A 17088-nucleotide genomic window follows, 5' to 3' on the forward strand; every position below is an offset into this window, starting at 1 on the left:
ATGGAGTTTCCAAAAGGGGTTTTAATCTCATCCATCCAGGCTGTAAATACCCCTCGCTCAGTCCGGTCAGCACTCAAATGTGCGTGCAACTATATATTGACACGCCGTAGAGCTCGTGCTGAGCTCCATGGGTCAGACGTGAATTTGGGAGTGCTGAATTTACATAGCAACACAATGGCTTATTGAAAACAATGAAATAACTGCTTGCTGAGGCACAACATGCATGGCCTCACTGCATCAATGTTGTTTTCAAGACCAGGAGCTCTATGGTGCTTTTAAATAGTTTCTCTGTAAATAAATAAGCTCATGTAAGCTGGTTTTCAGTTTATCTATGAAATAATCATGAGAGATGTTTTACTGATAAACACTGACCGGTAAAAAATTAATTGTCCCTTGCAGAATCACTGAGCAGATTTGGTCAGTCAGCAAAATTTAATATAAGCCAGTCAGAGCTGGGTCAAGATGTCTGCTTCCCTCTGCATGTGCACACAGCCGTCAGCGATCTGGCCCTACGGAGGAGGAGAGTGGGCCACTGACTGGGGCAGAACAGAGAGCCCTGTGTTAGCACTGGCAGCTCTGCGCTAGCTCTAAGCCACACCATGACTGACGGGGTGACAGCAAGGCCTCGGGTGCTGCACAATTGATGTGGTTAGCAGCTGTGCGCCAAAGGGAACAAATAGCAGAGGGTAGAAAGAAGAGGTGGCTATACCAGAATCATGGCAAAAGTGTGTAAAAAGTATAGAGAAAAATAGATAATAATAATTGGACTTCTACTAAGATGTCTCTCTTTCCTGTGTGAGCAGCGGACATGGAGGTTGGCAGTTTAACTTTTTCAGGACCCCTCCCACGTTATTTTTTTCACATTTGAGGTACTCCCTTCAGGACGTCGTCTGCGCTGCCCCATCTGTGTCTTTTAAATTACAAATGAAGTATTTTGATTAATTGATATTGATAAAGAGTAGTAGTTCTATATTCATTACAGAACAGGTACAAGACAGGTGGAAAGAACTCAATCAATGATCCGAGGAGCTATGTTGTCTGGGGCTTTAGGCCCCTGGTAGGGTCTCCCATGGTAAACAGGTCCGAGGTGACGGGTCAGACGAAGAGCAGCTCACAAGACTTCTATGGACAGTGAAAGATCAAGGACCGAGACGTCGCCCGGCATGGCGCAGCCCGGGCCCCACCTTGGAGCCAGGCCTGGGGTTGTTCTCCTCCTCCATTGTCGATGCGGCTGCTCGCAGTTGTGGCCGTAAGGTCTCTGGTGCCTGTCGCGGCGGCAATCCCCAAACCCGGTGGTGGCGCCCGGAAGTAAGGGATGCCATCAAGCTGAAGAAGGAGTCCTACCTGGCTTGGTTGGCTTGTGGGACTCCGGAGGCAGGTGAGAGGTACCGGCAGGCCAAGCGTGCTGCAGCTCTCGCGGTCGCAGAGGCAAAAACTCGGGTCTGGGGGAGTTTGGAGAAGCCACGGAGGTGGACTATCGGTCGGCCTCGAAGAGATTCTGGCAAACCATCTGGCGCCTCAGGAGGGGGAAGCAGTGCTTCACCAACACTGTTTACAGTGCGGGTGGGGGGCTGCTGACCTCGACTCGGGATGTCGTCGGGCGGTGGAAGGAGTACTTCGAGGATCTCCTCGAAAGCAGAGGCTGGGGACTTGGAGGTGGGCTCGTCCATCACCCGGGCTGAAGTCACCGAGGTGGTGAGAAAGCTCCTTGGTGGCAAGGCTCCGGGGGTGGATGAGATTCGCCATGAGTACTTTAAGTCTCTGGATGTTGTAGGACTGTCGTGGCTGACACGTCTCTGCAACATCGCGTGGCGGTCGGGGACAGTGCCACTGGATTGGCAGACCGGGGTGGTGGTCCCTCTCTATAAAAAGGGGGATCGGAGGGTGTGCTCCCAGAGTGTGCTTACAGAGGGATCACCCTCCTTAGCCTCCCCGGTAAGGTCTATTCCGGGGTGCTGGAGAGGAGGATCTGGCCGATAGTTGAACCTTGGATGCAGGAGGAACAATGTGGTTTTCGTCCTGGTCGTGGCACTATGGACCAGCTCTATACCCTCCGTCGGGTGCTCGAGGGAGTTCGCCCAACCAGTCCACCTGTGTTTTGTGGATCTGGAGAAAGCGTTCGACCGCGTCCCTCGTGGTGCCCTGTGGGGGGTGCTCCGGGAGTATGGGGTCCGGGGCCCTCTGTTAAGGGCTGTCCGTTCCCTGTATGACCGCAGCAGGAGCTTGGTTCGCATTGCCGGCAGTAAGTCAGACCTGTTCCCGCTGCGTGTTGGTCTCCGCCAGGGCTGCCCTTTGTCACCGGTTCTGTTCACTACTTTTATGGACAGAATTTCTAGGCGCAGCCAGGGGCCGGAGGGTGTTCGGTTTGGGAGCCTCAGAATCGAATCTCTGCTGTTTGCGGATGATGTTGTTCTGTTGGCTTCAACAAACCAGGACCTTCAGCACGCACTGGGGCGGTTTGCAGCCGAGTGTGTAGCGGCCGGGATGAGGATCAGCACCTCCAAATCTGAGGCCATGGTCCTCCACCGGAAAAAGGTGGCTTCCCCTCTACATGTCGGTGGGGAGTCCTTGCCTCAAGTGGAGGAGTTCAAGTATCTCGGGGTCTTGTTCACGAGTGAGGGACGGATGGAGCGTGAGATCGACAGACGGATCGGTGCGGCGTCAGCAGTGATGCGGTCGCTGTATCGGTCTGTCGTGGTGAAGAGGGAGCTGAGTCGGGGGGCAAAGCTCTCGATTTACCGATCGATCTACGTTCCCACTCTCACCTATGGTCATGAGATTTGGGTAATGACCGAAAGGACAAGATTGCGAATACAAGCGGCCAAAATGAGTTTCCTTCGCAGGGTGGCTGGACGCACCCTTCGAGATAGGGTGAGGAGTTCAGTTACAGGACACGCTGGTGGGACTATGTCTCCGAGCTGGCCTGGTGTCGCCTCGGGGTCCCCCCAGAACAGCTGGAGAAGGTGTGCGTGGATCAGGAAGTTTGGGCATCTCTGCTGAGACTGCTGCCCCCGCGACCCGGCCCCGGATAAAGCTGAAGAAAATGGATGGATGGATATACCTAATTGTTCGCATTTCGCCAGAATGTGACGAAATAGGTATTTTTACCGTCACGGTCGTCCTTCGTTGTCAAAATGTAACACAAAAGATTAGCCCTTTTCATCACATATTTTTTTTACAACATTGGCTACTTTTATGGGGCTAAAAGAATGTTACCCTACAAATGGAAAAGAAATGTCAGGTATATGGCCATTATGTCCATAACACGTGTCCACTGCAAAAAGGGCTTGTTTTACTTCTACCCATTGAATTAAATCTTCTACCTCTGTTCTACAATGAAATGGGAGAGCCAACAGGAGGATCGTAATTACTAAAAATTGAGACCTGATTAAGTGGTGACATAACCTTTTAATAAACCTCATTCTGAATAATTGTTGAGCATAAAGCTACGCGCTGTTAGAAAATCATAGCCAGTGTGGGGCATTTGCAGCTACCAGGTAAAAGAGAAACATTGATGGATGGTAAAGTAGCTAGGCCGACACCAGGACAGTGCAGTGCAGTTCTGTTCCTCTGGCTCCAACAGAACTGCACTGCTGCCATTGTCTAGAAGTACATTTCACCATGAACCTTCATAACATAGTTATATATTTGTGGGAGCAGCCTATTTTTTCATACTTTAAATTTTGTTTTGAGTTTACTTCCTTCACTATATTGGAATTTCTCAATCATTCTGACATTTGTATAACTACATAAGCATTCCTTCCTTTCACATGCACTTCAGCCTCCGAAGCTGCTGTCAAAAAGGAGAAGTTGAGCTGGAAAGATAGATGCTTCAAAAATAAATGAACAATTAGATCAACTGATGGAACAGATGACAATAACACGACCTGGTCCATCCATCACTGTCAAAGTCATTACGCACACAGCTCAAAATCCATGTGACTTTGTTATGCTTCCGTGCGCTTCCCGTCCCTATACTGACTAGCTACTTACATACCTAATGGATGTGTTTTTTGATTTGTTGGAGGAAGCGGCTTTTACAATTCCACAATATACCTGGATACAGATTCTTAAAAGCACATTAGTGTATTATTATTGTATTTTAAAAACAACAAAGTGCTGTATTATAGCTCATTGTCTCCATCTGGTGGGGATGAAATTAAAATACAAGTACATAATAATCTCTAAAATGGTAGTGAATCAAAATAATACCCCATTTATAACCAAATAAATAAATAATTGAGTGGGTTTAAACTAGTATATCAATTTAATATCTTTAAAGAGTGAAAGTGCGTTTACATCAAATACATTGTAAACATATAGTGACATACTTTTACAGTATTAACACAATCCATTTCCCATATGACGAATGTTAGTAGCATATCTCCAACACTAGATGGCACCAGAGGTTAGTGGATTATAAAATACAAAGGTTAGCAAATTCAATGTATCAATAAGAGGTCAACCCTCAGTTTTATTCAATAATCTTCAGAATCAAAACTAACCTAATCCATCAGTTGACTGTAAAACCTTCCGGCAGCTCCACCACAACAGGAGCACAGTCATCCAGGTCGGCGTCAAAGTCCCACCTAAACTTTTTGGTCAAATGAGCTTTAAATTTCTCTGCTCTTTTACGTAGTGTGCCATCGATTCCCGGCCCGGCAGCAAACTGGAAGAAGTCCTGTTTGAGAAGAAAGACACGAAATACTTTTGTAAAACAAACATAATATTGTGCGTCATCCTATACAGGCTCTCTGTATGCAAGAATTAAGAGCCCCAAGCACTTCATCAATTTAGCTTTTCTTTTTCACTGTACATTTTAAGTAGATATCCAGTATTACAGCAACAGTTCCATTGAATGAATTACCTCTAAATAAACTGTATTCTCTTTGCTCAATTTGTTTTTTTTTTATTATTTCGGGGTGGGCGTTTATAAGCTTTTGCTTCGGCCCACTCCTTTTGAGCAGAATTTTAATTGCTCAAATGAACAAATAAACTAAACTAAATAAACTAAACTAATTATTTATCACTTTTTTATGTATATATTTATGGATCAACTAAAGTCCCATGGCCACTTTTTTGTCTGATACCTGTAGCGTTGAGGTGAGGAAGTTATCTTGTGACACAATGTCGACAAAGAAGTCTGGTGGGATTTCTCCGAGTTGATGGTACAGCACTGCGATGAGTCCCAAGTACAAGTCTTTGTGTTTTCTCATGGCCTCCTCTGAGCGACACATCAGAGTCAGAAGACTCTTCCAGTGTTCAAATCCTTCGTAGACATTGCCGATAATGAAACACACAAAGGCAAACTGTAGTTCCCCTAAAAGAAAAAGTATGTGCATGGTGAATACGTTGTAGCATTGAAAATAGTGAAAGACTGAGTGCCAGTGTGCCGCTGTACAAATGACTTGCCATGACAAACACATGTGTTATACAATGATCGTCAAACTGTGATACTACAAAGTGTGGTAAATAACTTAATAAAGCTTGATTATTATTCGCACAAGTGTGTGGCCCTGAACAGTACCATGTCATTCTTATTTCTGCTGCTTAGTATTAACTGGGTGTAAACAATAGTATATTTTACCTAATAAGTCCAGAGGTTGTGCTTGATAGTACTTCTCCAGCAAAGTCTCCAGGGCATAGCTGAGGTCCATGCTGCACTGTGTAATCTCTGCTGGTGAGGCTCCGAGAGGGTAGGTCTTCTTGGGAATAATGGAGAAGCGCAACTCTGTCCCTTCTCTATGCATCATTTTGGGAAGCCTGTCCAGTCCCTCTCTCATGCTCTGGCATTCCGTGTCATTCCTCGGCTGCTCTGCTCTGTCCTTGGTGTGTGTCAACTGGAGTTCAGGCACCACGTCACTGAAGGCGCAAATCCGGCCTGAAAGAGGCTGCAGCTTGGTGGCAACCTCTTCATTAAGACGGTCGGTGAATGAAACCCATTTCCTCCTAACCTCATAAGGATAGGGGCCAAGAAAGGGGTCCAGCTCTTGTAGATTGTCCCTAATTTTGGCGACTTCTTCTTCATTCTTGGAAGGTGAAAAATCCAAATCTTCCTCTTTCGCATCCCATTTGGCCAGTATGATCTCCTTTGGTTTCAACGCAATAAACAGGCCGGTCTTTGGCCCTATCTCTGTGCCACAGCTGGGTGAGTTAACAGAGGAGTAATGGAGAAAGTGTAGGCCAGGAGGGATCATCTTTACACCCCGGAATTTGGGACCAACCTGCCAACTCTTGCAGTCAATGCCCAGCTCGGTGCCGCGCGGGACCCCGAGCAGCACCAGGGTGGCGCCTTCTTCAAACAGCCTTCGGGCCACGTCTGGATCCATGTCCACGCTGCTACTGGCCATTTTAGAGCAATCACGACCAAAATATTGTCCCCAAAAACGAATAGGCCGAACAAAACCGCAGGCTTACGTCGAGAATCAGACAGACAGTTCTTCCAATTTCCAAACACGTTTAAACGCTACATCCAAGAAACCTGGGGGATGTTTTGTTTATAGATAGCAGAGGGTGAAATGCTAAATGTATTCACTTGAAAGCAAAAAATCTTTTTACCGCACTGTTGATTTGTTGAATCGTGGTGGAAGCGTTTGCATGGATGTAAGATGCATGATGTAAATATACTGTCCAGTCCTCTTTTGGAACCGCAGTGAAACATAGTCATATGAGAAAGGTTCCGCTTCCGATTTTATTTCCCCCCAATGATTTATTGTTAAATCTGTATTGATGCCAGGCTTTATTTGTTTGAAATATTGACTCTTCATAACCAAGAACTGTTTTACAGTTTTTATTGTATTCAGATTTTCTGTATTCTCTTATCAAATATATAACAATATGAAAATAAGGTGAATCAAAACAACTGGACTTACTTTAAAACTGAGCTGACAGTTGTCCATCCAGACAGCCTCCTCAGAGCTGTTGTCCAGGGTAACCACACCCACCAGATATAGACGCAGTGACCTCTTTTTCTAAGTCCAGTTGTTTTGATTCACCTTTTTGTTTTTGTTGTTAATTACTGTACCTGGATGACTGAGAAACTACATTGTTTCATTAATATGAAAATAAATGTTTTCTTTATCTGTGCACTACAAACGACACTGGACTAGTGTAACATACATTTTTATGCAGCAACTAAACTTTACACCATTCAGATATAGGGAAATGTACTTCAAGAAGGAAAAAAAAGCACTGTGATAGCCGGTGTACACCTTCTTCTTCTTTTGACTATTTCATTGTAAACACACTCTGAAGTTTCTGCCAACATATTGTAAGTCCTTTTATCATTCTGATGAGACGCATCTTCCGTTTTTTCTTTCCTTTAATTTTCTTGACATTTGCACACGAAAGGGTTTCCCCCTGGTCACACATGGATATAAAAAAAAAAAAGATTAAAAGAATGCTTGAAAAGAATTATGATAAAGATACTGCTTTGTTCTGACTGTGAACAGTATTGTTCTCTCACCAAATAATCAGGGCTGCAGTTGTGAATAATGACCTGCTCCATGCTTTCCAGGGGTTTGTTCAGGTCAGACTGTGTGCCTCCAATCTGACACCGCATCCACTGAGTTGTATCGTATATTGAGTTTAAGATATGGTGTGCCTGTCAGAGCCAGCATGATCACATTTAAGACAACAACATATTTGTTGGATGGTAAAAAACAAATACAAAATAGATTAATATATGAAATATACATGAATAAAAAATATAAATAATATAATATAGTCGATTAATTATGTAAAAAGTCCCTGTCCATGGTGCTGAAAGTAATTGATCAAAGACTTTGACAAAGTCTAGTGGACTGCTAACAGCATGATATAATAATGATCAGTTACCTTCACTGAGGGACAGAGGCTTTTTTCTTTAGAGTTGTGGGAAGCATTTATGTTCTGAAATAAAGAAAAGAAAATTAATCAAATATTACATAAAGGTGAAAAGGCCAAACACTGGAGGGCACCATAGCACCACAATGAGCTGGTGGGCAGCTGCAAGAGCACAACATAGTTATTCATTGATTATAAAACTGTTCACGCACCAGACTTTGCAACTCAACGAAGATCAGTCTGTATGAATCCAAGATCTCCCTGTAATTACACCTACGTTTCCCGCCAGAGTTCACCAAAAGGACCAACACCACAATACTGCGGAGTAGAGCTCTGGTCACACACTGAGGAGGAAAACGCATTCGTTAAAGCAAGTTTGAAACAACATAACACATAGCAGAGTGTGGGGGGAAAAAACTCATTAGGAACCAAAATAGTCATTGTCACAGGCTAAGTGCCCATGCCCAACATCATACTGTTACGATGCGCTGCGTAAAGGCGCACACGATATCCAGAATCATTACCATTTATCATGTTCTTCGAGATCTTCAAACGACTTTAGCCATCACTGGTACACGACAACACATCCCACGTAAGACCAGTTCCACAAGGCTTGCAGCTTTTCTTCAATTTTGACGCACTAGTAGAAGATTGGTTACCTATGAGACGGTCTACTTCCGTTGTGGTAGGGAGAACTTTTCCAACCTCACCTAAGTGTCTGTGCGTCTCGTCACGGACTGTCGGCACTTGGCTTTAAATTTCACCAAACTCAAGTTTTATCAAGTCAATGGAAATTTCTGCTATTAATCATGTGCTATCAGATTTTCCAGGTGACAAGAGGTTTCAAAAGTTTTAAAAACAAATTTTGAGGAACGAATGATGGTTGAATTCAATGTTTATGTACAGTACATAAAACAAAGCTAAGCCTCAGGGGGTGGAAACGGATTCCATCGAGTCAAAAACAGAACCACAGTTTATAATAGAAGAAAATACAACGCCTATGGTTGTTTTCACTGTACTTGTTGGCCTTTTGCACTTTTTGCAAGAGAATATGACATCCACTTTGTAGAGAAAAAGGCTGGTGCATTAATATATATATATACACACATACACATTTTTTTTTTTTTTTACATTTTTAATTATTTAAAAAGCAAACTCCAACATCATATGAATTAAACATAGGGACCATGTACAGAATGTAATACAAATCATCTCATCTTGTGGATACATTTTTTGTGCTTTATCCAGGACACAAAACTGAATAAAAAATAACTGGTGACATGGCATTCATGATATCATTATGGAGGTTGTCCAGCCAACGGTCCATGAGATCATTTTCTAAATTCATGTCAGGCCAAACTCAGAAAGTGTTCTTAATTTTGCTTGCGACAAGAGTGAGTATCTCTCCTATGTTTTTCTGCCAGTTCAAGACGTGTTTAGACTCTGCACACCACAACTCTCCGTGACGAGGCTCTGCGTTTTCACAGCGCTTACGCACCTCCTCCTGTTGCTCCTGAGGGAAGAGAAGTGGGAAGACTTTATACAATAAATAAAATGAGGGAATAATAATAGACAGCATCTTCCTCTGTTACATTAAGACTCCTCTTTAGAATTTGACTTAATCTCTCAAGATGCACTTTTGGAAAACTATTCATAAGGGCTTGGCAATAATGCCTCTAATAATGTAGATTTGACACCCTAACGTCTCAGCAAGCCTTACCTCCGTGCCATGTTGCAGCTCAAACTTGTAAAAAAGAGCCCAAGCGTCTCCCAGATCTGGCTCAATCTTCACCGTTCTAAGAAACCATTCTCTGGCTTTAGTGATTTTGCGCTCACTCCAGAACAATCTACAACACATGTAACACAATTAATGTTTGAAGAGCAAATAGGCAAGAAGTACTCACATTACACAAGAAACATACTTGGCTACAGCAAGCAAAACATGAGGATCGTGTTCGCACTTCTTCAAAGCATCCACACTCTTTGTTTTTCTCTGGGGTCTGGCCTCCAAAAATACTGCTTCTGCCCACAGGATTCCTTTAGTCAAAAAGAGAGGGGTATGAAAACGTAGAATGTTTGATATACTCTACATATCATTTTAAAAAGACAGTGGATATTTAGCCGGGATCAAGGATTTATTTGTTTGGGACAGTGCACGTTAATGAACATACATGGGACTCATGGTTGTAAACAGGCCTCGCCAGATCATAACCATGGGTTAATTTCCATCTGTTGCCTTAACTTGCTCCCAAGTCATATCAGTTATGGGAATGGCAACATTCACATAGCTGCAGTGTTAAGGCCTACGCCATGGTAGGTGCTAGTTTGTTAGTCTAAAAACATAAATAACCCTAACCCTGAGGTCCAACCCTAATTTGTGTCATGAAATCTTAAGTTTTCACAGCAGACCATCCTCTTAAGCAGACTCGCACTAACCACATCAATACAAGGGGGAAAATGTAATCACGTGATACAAGTGGTCTAATTAGGAGAAAGACACAATAGCGCAAACAAACAAAAAGCCAGTCTTGGCTAAATCTCCACTGCCTTATAAAAATATTTCAGACCTGAATTTGGACACTCTTGCAAGGCTTTTGCCATCAGTGTGTTAGCTATGTTTTTCAATCCAGCCCGGAATTCGAGTCTTACAGATTCCAACCTTAAAAATAATAAAAGACAAAATAAATCTTTCTCATATTGACATATTGTGGGTATTAATTATGTAGTAATGAAATGATTCTTACCATAGTTCAGGACCCTGAGGGTTTTTAAGACGAGACTTTTCCAGAATTGCTCTGGCTCTGGTAAGCTGACCCACTCTTTCCTCAAGACGAGACAAATTCAACCACAGTGGTACCGAATGAGGACACTTTTTTAACTATAAAAAAGGAAGAATTGCATTTCACACAGAGCATAACATAAATGGTTTCGACTTGAAAAACAATACCACCACCACCAGCTCAAGCTCACCCCCTGGTTGTAGGCCTCTCTGGCCTTGTCCATGTTTTCACATTGCTCTTCTATCTGGCCTCTCATCATCCACAGTTTGGGGAAGTCCTCATAATGTTTGAGTGCTTCAGTGCACAAGTCATGCGCAGCTTCAATGTTTCCAAGGACCCACTCTAATTTTACCGACTTCATAAACACCTAAAACACAGTAAAAAAAAAAAAAGATATTGAACATAGAAAAAAGTATATACAAGGTACATTTAAGAACAAACATTTGCGTTTAAAAGAACAAAATATCACAGGTAAAAGGTGTTTCTTTGTAATATGTCAACAAATACAGTCAAGTGGCTCTGCTGACAGCATCTTTCAACTCCCCATTAACCAGTTGCTGGTAGTTGGGGAGTGAGAAAATACAAGCAAGCCTGAACATGAGATAAGGCAACATGTCGACATAAAAAGCATTGAACAGTAGTATGTTATGTTTAATTCATTTGGGGGTCAACAAGGTACCAAATGGTTTAGCATTGTGAATGCCAGATGAAAGCAGCATAAACAGGCATGACATTCAGGTTCTTTTTCATATAAAACTATTGACTTTGTACATTCAAATTGCAGAGACTTACTCGGGCTGTCGGTGCACTGCTTCTGGCTTTGGCCAAAAGTCTACGTGCTCGCTCATATTCATTATTCTCGGACTCCAGTTTGACGGCAGCTAACCAGATTTCCTCGCTGTTGGGATTGGCCTAAAAAAGTAAAAATAAAAGATTAACCACAAGATGCCAAATTATATATAATGTAAGTCAAGTCTTTGAACTGTTTAACCTGGAACGCTAAAGCCAGAATACTTCTGGCCGCAGGCACATCTCCAGCCAGCCATTTGGACTTGGCTCCCATGAGCCATAGCACCTCGGCTTTGGGACAATGAGCTACAGCCCTCTGTAGCAAGGCTTCCAAAGACTCTCTGAGAAAGGGAGGATCAATGTGAAACGACATGTAAAAGTGTTTAGATCATCAGGCACAACGCCACAACCATCAGCACATGAGCAGGTGCCAAAAGATCAGGCTTGATAGACATATTGATTAGGGGGAAAAAAACAATAGAATAATGTTACCTAGTTCCATGGTTCTTCTCAAAGTATGCAGCTCTGAGCCACACACTTTTTTTACTCGGGAAAACTTGGAGAGCATGGGCATAGATGGCCCTGGCGCACTCCAATGCTCCATGGGCAACGCACTGAAACATAAATGGCAACCATTTTGTTAAACTGCTATGATAGTTTTATGGAGAGACATAATAATAAAACAGTGGTTGTAAGAATATAAAACATACACTGTCTGCATCCTCCATCCAGGTGTGTTTGCGATCTTCCTCTTCAATGCCAATCCCAATCACAGCCCTTATCACGGCCTGGCAGGTCGCCACACTGCCTGCTTTATCACACTCCTCTGCATCCTAGATAACAAAAAAGTATCCAGGCTTATTTCTACAATCTAGTCATAGCACAAGCATTTAGAATATTCTGACTAATATGTCAAGTATGTTTTGCAAATAAAAGGTTTGTCAAATGACACACCCTCTTGTATTGTGAAGCTGTTCCAAAACGATCAGTTAGGAACGGCGTGATAGGAAAATTGGCAAAGATTGTACAGTTGCATTTGGCCTGAGGTGAAAAACTAAATTATATTGAAACAAATTCCAATGACTGGAATTACTTTTGATAACAAAGCAGAGTTGAAAAATACGAGTTAAGTCTTGACTTACAATTGATAATTTACACCCTAATCCAGACACATATTTGCTTCACATCTTAACACACGCACACCCACATTATAAAATTACTAATATCTGCAATTGTTGCGTTAGATTCCCAAACTCCGGTGACACAACTTACCTGAATCCATTGTTCTCTGTTGATCTCCACACCATTGGCTCGCAGGGAAGTGATAGCTCTGTCAATGATCTTCTCCACCATTTGAGTGTTGCTATTGGCCTCCTCCAGTTTGGCAGCAGTGATCCAGATGTGACGGTCAGTTGGGATGTTCTCACGAGCTTTGTTCAGAACACGTCGAGCGTTTTCATACGTCTCTAAGCGAGCAAGAGCGAGCCAGAGCTGGAGGTAGAAAATATGACATACGTGAGGCGAGTTAAAAGGTATATAGTTATGCTACATGTATTGGAAAGAATGGTCTGATCCAGTATCAGGTTTCTTAGGAGAGTCTATGTATTGTAATACCTCCACACTTGTAGGGCAGCACTCTACAGCTCGGCTGAGCATAATTCTGGCATCTTCTGGCTCCTCAAGCTCAACAGCAGTTTTCCACAGTCGTACTGATTTGGACACATTTTCCAGAGCTGCAACAGATACACGAACATACACAAACATTAACACAAGAGCAACGTAAGAATGATTAAACCATATAATAATGGCATAAAACACATTTGGCGGCATGTGGCTTCAATTTGCAGTTTGCAAATGGAGTTTGTATATTCCCTCTGTGCCTGACTCCCAATGGAGCACCAAGAGGAAGGAATTATAATTTCCCTCATCATCAACCCAACTAAAAAAGGTTTAGCCTCCAGGCAGGTAATTCTGACCATTAGCCCGCTTCCATATCTGCGTCTCTGGGCACCATGCAGCAGACCACTGCTCCCGCCCCTGAAGCATGAAAAGATGGCTCAAATGCAGAGGGCAAATTTCACTACAATGATCATTACACCTCACCTTACATAAAAACACAATGCAGCTACTTATGAAACAAACGAGTTTCGTTCAAATTGATACATTCAGAGCAAAGGTGAAGAGGCTACAGAACATGTAGAGACGAGAGATCCTCCGCAGAAGCTGCCCATCCATCTCTGTCAGTGGAGTATGTGACTGTACGTGTGTATGTGCCTGTGCTGGAGTGATGATACAAAGGTTCAAATGACTTGTCTAGCCTTATATAAATGCCAGCTTTACAGCTACATAATGTTATCTTCGTATATAAGATGACTTGGTGCGTGTTTTCATAAAACATATAGCATGAGATTGACATTCAAAGTTGGTGCTGTTTTTTTGTACCAGTTATGCTACAAAAAAATCTGTCTGACATTGTTTATTTACTCTATGCATCTCTTTTAAATATCTTAAATATATCTGTTTTTACCTTTTCGAAGGACTCTTTTCTTGGCTCTGACGTCAGTTTCCAGTTCAGCGGCTCTGATGTAGATTCGAACAGACTGTGGGAGGTGACGCACAGCTTGGGCCACCACAGCTTTGGCTGTGTCACCTGGTTGAAGTCTGGCTGCCTCAAGCCACACATCTTCACTCTAGAAATTAGTAAAAGGAAACATCAACATCACTCAAACACAGCATTATCCACATAATGAAATATCTTACCTTAGGACACATCTCGGTGCCCTTCATGATCAGGTTTCTGGCCACCTGAAGTTTACCAGTTACTTCCTCGAGCCTTGCAGATGCAATCCATGCAGGTGGGTGATGAGGATTGGTCTCCCTCACAGATTTAAGAAGAAGTCTGGCTTTTTTAATATCACTAAATACACAGGATAATACAATCAGAGGGTGCACTCACAGATTGCATAGATATACATAACTGTATCTTTAAGACTGTAACAACCTGATGTCTCCTCCGTGTGTTGGGATCATAGAGTTCAGGTCTGTCAGGTAGCCCTTTGGATCCACAACAGTCTGTCCGCTGACAGAGTCAGACACCTGGCTGAGCCTCATGTCCATCAGAGTATTTCTGGCCTGACCAATTTTCCTCATGTCTAGATCTCCTGTGCCAGGGGTCATACTGCCCGGATATGGTGTGTTTAGACCTCCCAGCTAGATAAACAAATATATTTATATATATTTATAGTTGGAATAAAACCTTGAATTGTTTATAAACAAAGATAACTTATGGTAATAGATAATCAGTATCAGAGTTTCATAATCTTTTGGTAAAATGCTGAAATACTTCAGAAAAAAGGCCTCGTTTTGCGAGTCTATAAAATGTGCAGTACTAATTATTCTACTGACTCCTACTGGCAAAGATTGTTATTACAGCCGGTCTCATCTGTCTTGAGAATATAACATGCAATCATTTTCATTTTCATTTCAGTATTTAATACGTGCTTCAGCACTTTGGGGTCATTTATCAAAACGGGTGCGAAATAGCGAGTGCAAGCTGGAAAATAGCAAATAGCTTTTTGAGGGAATAATTTACCTAATTTAGCATTTGAAATTGCGTGTATCACAGTATTAGGACTCTGAATCTGAGGTATGTATGAGAGAATGCTGCTTGAATAAGAAAATACCCAAATGACTCTGCTCCTATTCCACTTAGCATGTGCCACCCATTTTGCAAATGAGCAAACACTTGGCAAAAGACCCCAAAGTGTATCGCGACACTCACCCCCTGCAGAGGATCCACAGTTGTGTGGTTCTCTCCAGTTTGCAGGTGTTTGGAAAAGAAACTGTCCGGGACAGGGGTGAGTTTCTCATGACGAGGGTTTCTCTGTCGCTTGTTTCTGGCATCTCCTACTTCAGGGATACTCAACCACTCCTCCTCTGATACCTCTGACAACTTTCTCTGTCATTTTAAAATAGTAAAAGAACAAAGGTTTATGAGTTATCATATTGTGCAGATGTTGTTAGAGATTGATGCAACCAACCTTCAAATCAGAAAACTGTTGTTGGATTTTGGGTCGTTCCATACGATATTTCTCAATTTCTTCTTTTTCTCTCAATTCCCTATAATTCGACAGGTTGAATTATTACATGACAACTTCCCCATTGCACACAAAATAGTGAAACTGCCAGTCATGTCCTGACCTTCTCTCTTTCCGTCTTTCATCCATTCTTTTATCGAGGGCGGCATATATTGCATCTGCTTCTTCATCATCTTTCTCATATGGCCCACTGGAGAACAAGCTGCCTGCATATCCATTGAACTGAAGAAGACATTTGTTAAGATTGTGATTAATTAGGAAGTGAATATTTAGGCAAACCCACTAGCGCTAACCATTGCGTGTGACTTAATGTGAATGTTACGCGATACGAATTCACTGTTTAGGAGCAAGTTATGTCAGATGTGAACAGTGTTGGGGGGTAACATATTACAATATATATATATATATATAATGAGTTACACAAATATATTACTTTTTTTTAGTAACTAAGGAAAATAACATATTACTTGCACACAATACGGGAATATATTAGTCATTACATTGCAAGTAACTCGAGTTGCAAAAGCATTTAAATGCAGAAACGAAAAAATGCCACACTCCCCCGCAAATAAAATGCAGCACCAAATCAAGATCTTCAGTTAAGCATAAAGTCCTCAAAACAAAACACAAGAGAATGGGGGAATGTGAAGGAAAAGGAAATATGACTGCACTTTTGCTCCGTGGCGTTACTACATTCAGTTTATATTTTGCCAGAAGTACCTCAAAAGTAATTCAAAGTAATGTAACTCAGCTACATTTATATATTAATATTTTTTAGAATTATTACATTTCTTAAGTAACTTGCCCAACACGGGATGTGAATGACTTTATAGCTACCTCATCGTAGTTTGTGTCATTGAGATCTTCTTCATCCTCCTCTTGGCTTTTTTTCATTTGGTCCCCCACGGTCCTCTTCCCCGGAGGAGCGTGTCGATCATCAACGGGATCGTTGGCATCTCGAGCAGGGCCGATATCAGATCGGGTGGTAAAGCCAGTAGCACTGAAACAGATATTACAGTTGGTTCATCTTGCAAACTGCTACTATTTCACATGCATCAAACTGCTACTGTCATACCACTACTATTGTACATGCACAATCCTTCTGCTGCTAGCCATAGGTGCTAATGAATTACCCTCTGCCCAGACCGGGGACGTATCCGAGGGGTGCTGGCATCCCGAGGAAAGGCTTCTTTTTCTTCCCCATGAGAGGCGAAGCCAGGGGCAACGCCGGGGGGGCACCAGGTGCACTGGCCGGCCCCGTGCCCCCCGTAGGTGGTTTGGAGACAGTTTTAGATCCTTGTTTTGCAGTAGCCATCGTTGTTCCCACGACGAAATTCACACTGCCGGATAAACAGTCGCACTTCCGCTGGTAAACGGAAGTGGAAGGGAAAAAAATATGTTTCTTTTGTAACAGCGCCCCCTTTAGGCTATTTGTGCTCCCTCTTTCTTAGCATTTTATTTCTTCAGAAATTCACGTAGTCTTAACTCCAAATCCATTTGCGTTTTATACATTATTATTCATTAACAAAATATGAAAAGTGCCGTCGGAGAACTGAACAATTACAAAACTTTTGTTGCAATTTTGAAAATGACCACAT

The 17088-nt window shown here is 42.5% G+C and overlaps 2 protein-coding genes and 1 long non-coding RNA gene across 3 annotated transcripts; all 3 read right to left on the reverse strand.

Annotated features, from left to right (window-relative positions):
* Nucleotides 1-3656: 3656 nt before the first annotated feature.
* On the reverse strand, nucleotides 3657-6626 carry aar2 (AAR2 splicing factor). Its single transcript, XM_079558438.1, has 3 exons — nucleotides 5588-6626; nucleotides 5091-5320; nucleotides 3657-4681 (listed from the first exon to the last, which is right to left on the reverse strand). The coding sequence occupies exons 1-3, from the start codon at nucleotides 6348-6350 to the stop codon at nucleotides 4514-4516; spliced, it is 1161 nt and encodes a 386-aa protein (XP_079414564.1). The 5' UTR covers nucleotides 6351-6626; the 3' UTR covers nucleotides 3657-4513.
* Nucleotides 6627-7246: 620 nt separating this feature from the next.
* Nucleotides 7247-8169, reverse strand: LOC306964953. Its single transcript, XR_013793006.1, has 4 exons — nucleotides 8037-8169; nucleotides 7837-7890; nucleotides 7466-7603; nucleotides 7247-7359 (listed from the first exon to the last, which is right to left on the reverse strand). It is a non-coding gene; the product is annotated as an uncharacterized lncRNA (long non-coding RNA).
* Nucleotides 8170-8978: 809 nt separating this feature from the next.
* Nucleotides 8979-16854, reverse strand: prpf6 (PRP6 pre-mRNA processing factor 6 homolog). Its single transcript, XM_079559134.1, has 20 exons — nucleotides 16624-16854; nucleotides 16328-16490; nucleotides 15594-15712; nucleotides 15434-15512; nucleotides 15175-15351; nucleotides 14395-14603; nucleotides 14154-14310; nucleotides 13921-14083; nucleotides 13008-13126; nucleotides 12666-12884; nucleotides 12104-12226; nucleotides 11886-12007; nucleotides 11596-11734; nucleotides 11397-11516; nucleotides 10795-10971; nucleotides 10569-10702; nucleotides 10392-10483; nucleotides 9747-9861; nucleotides 9545-9671; nucleotides 8979-9337 (listed from the first exon to the last, which is right to left on the reverse strand). The coding sequence occupies exons 1-20, from the start codon at nucleotides 16803-16805 to the stop codon at nucleotides 9185-9187; spliced, it is 2889 nt and encodes a 962-aa protein (XP_079415260.1). The 5' UTR covers nucleotides 16806-16854; the 3' UTR covers nucleotides 8979-9184.
* Between the last annotated feature and the right edge of the window lie 234 nt (nucleotides 16855-17088).

Source organism: Gobius niger (genome assembly GCF_951799975.1).
Source record: "Gobius niger genome assembly, chromosome: 6".
NCBI lineage: Eukaryota > Metazoa > Chordata > Actinopteri > Gobiiformes > Gobiidae > Gobius > Gobius niger.

Coding starts and splice junctions, on each gene's coding strand:
- prpf6 (XM_079559134.1), bottom strand. CDS start 16,805: ATGGCTACTGCAAAACAAGGATCTAAAACTGTCTCCAAACCACCTACG. Junction 14,311..14,394: donor ACACACGGAGGAGACATCAG/GTTGTTACAGTC, acceptor CTGTGTATTTAG/TGATATTAAAAAAGCCAGAC. Junction 10,703..10,794: donor GAGAGGCCTACAACCAGGGG/GTGAGCTTGAGC, acceptor CCTTTTTTATAG/TTAAAAAAGTGTCCTCATTC.
- aar2 (XM_079558438.1), bottom strand. CDS start 6,350: ATGGCCAGTAGCAGCGTGGACATGGATCCAGACGTGGCCCGAAGGCTG. Junction 5,321..5,587: donor ACAACCTCTGGACTTATTAG/GTAAAATATACT, acceptor TTTTTCTTTTAG/GGGAACTACAGTTTGCCTTT. Junction 4,682..5,090: donor TCCTCACCTCAACGCTACAG/GTATCAGACAAA, acceptor CTTCTCAAACAG/GACTTCTTCCAGTTTGCTGC.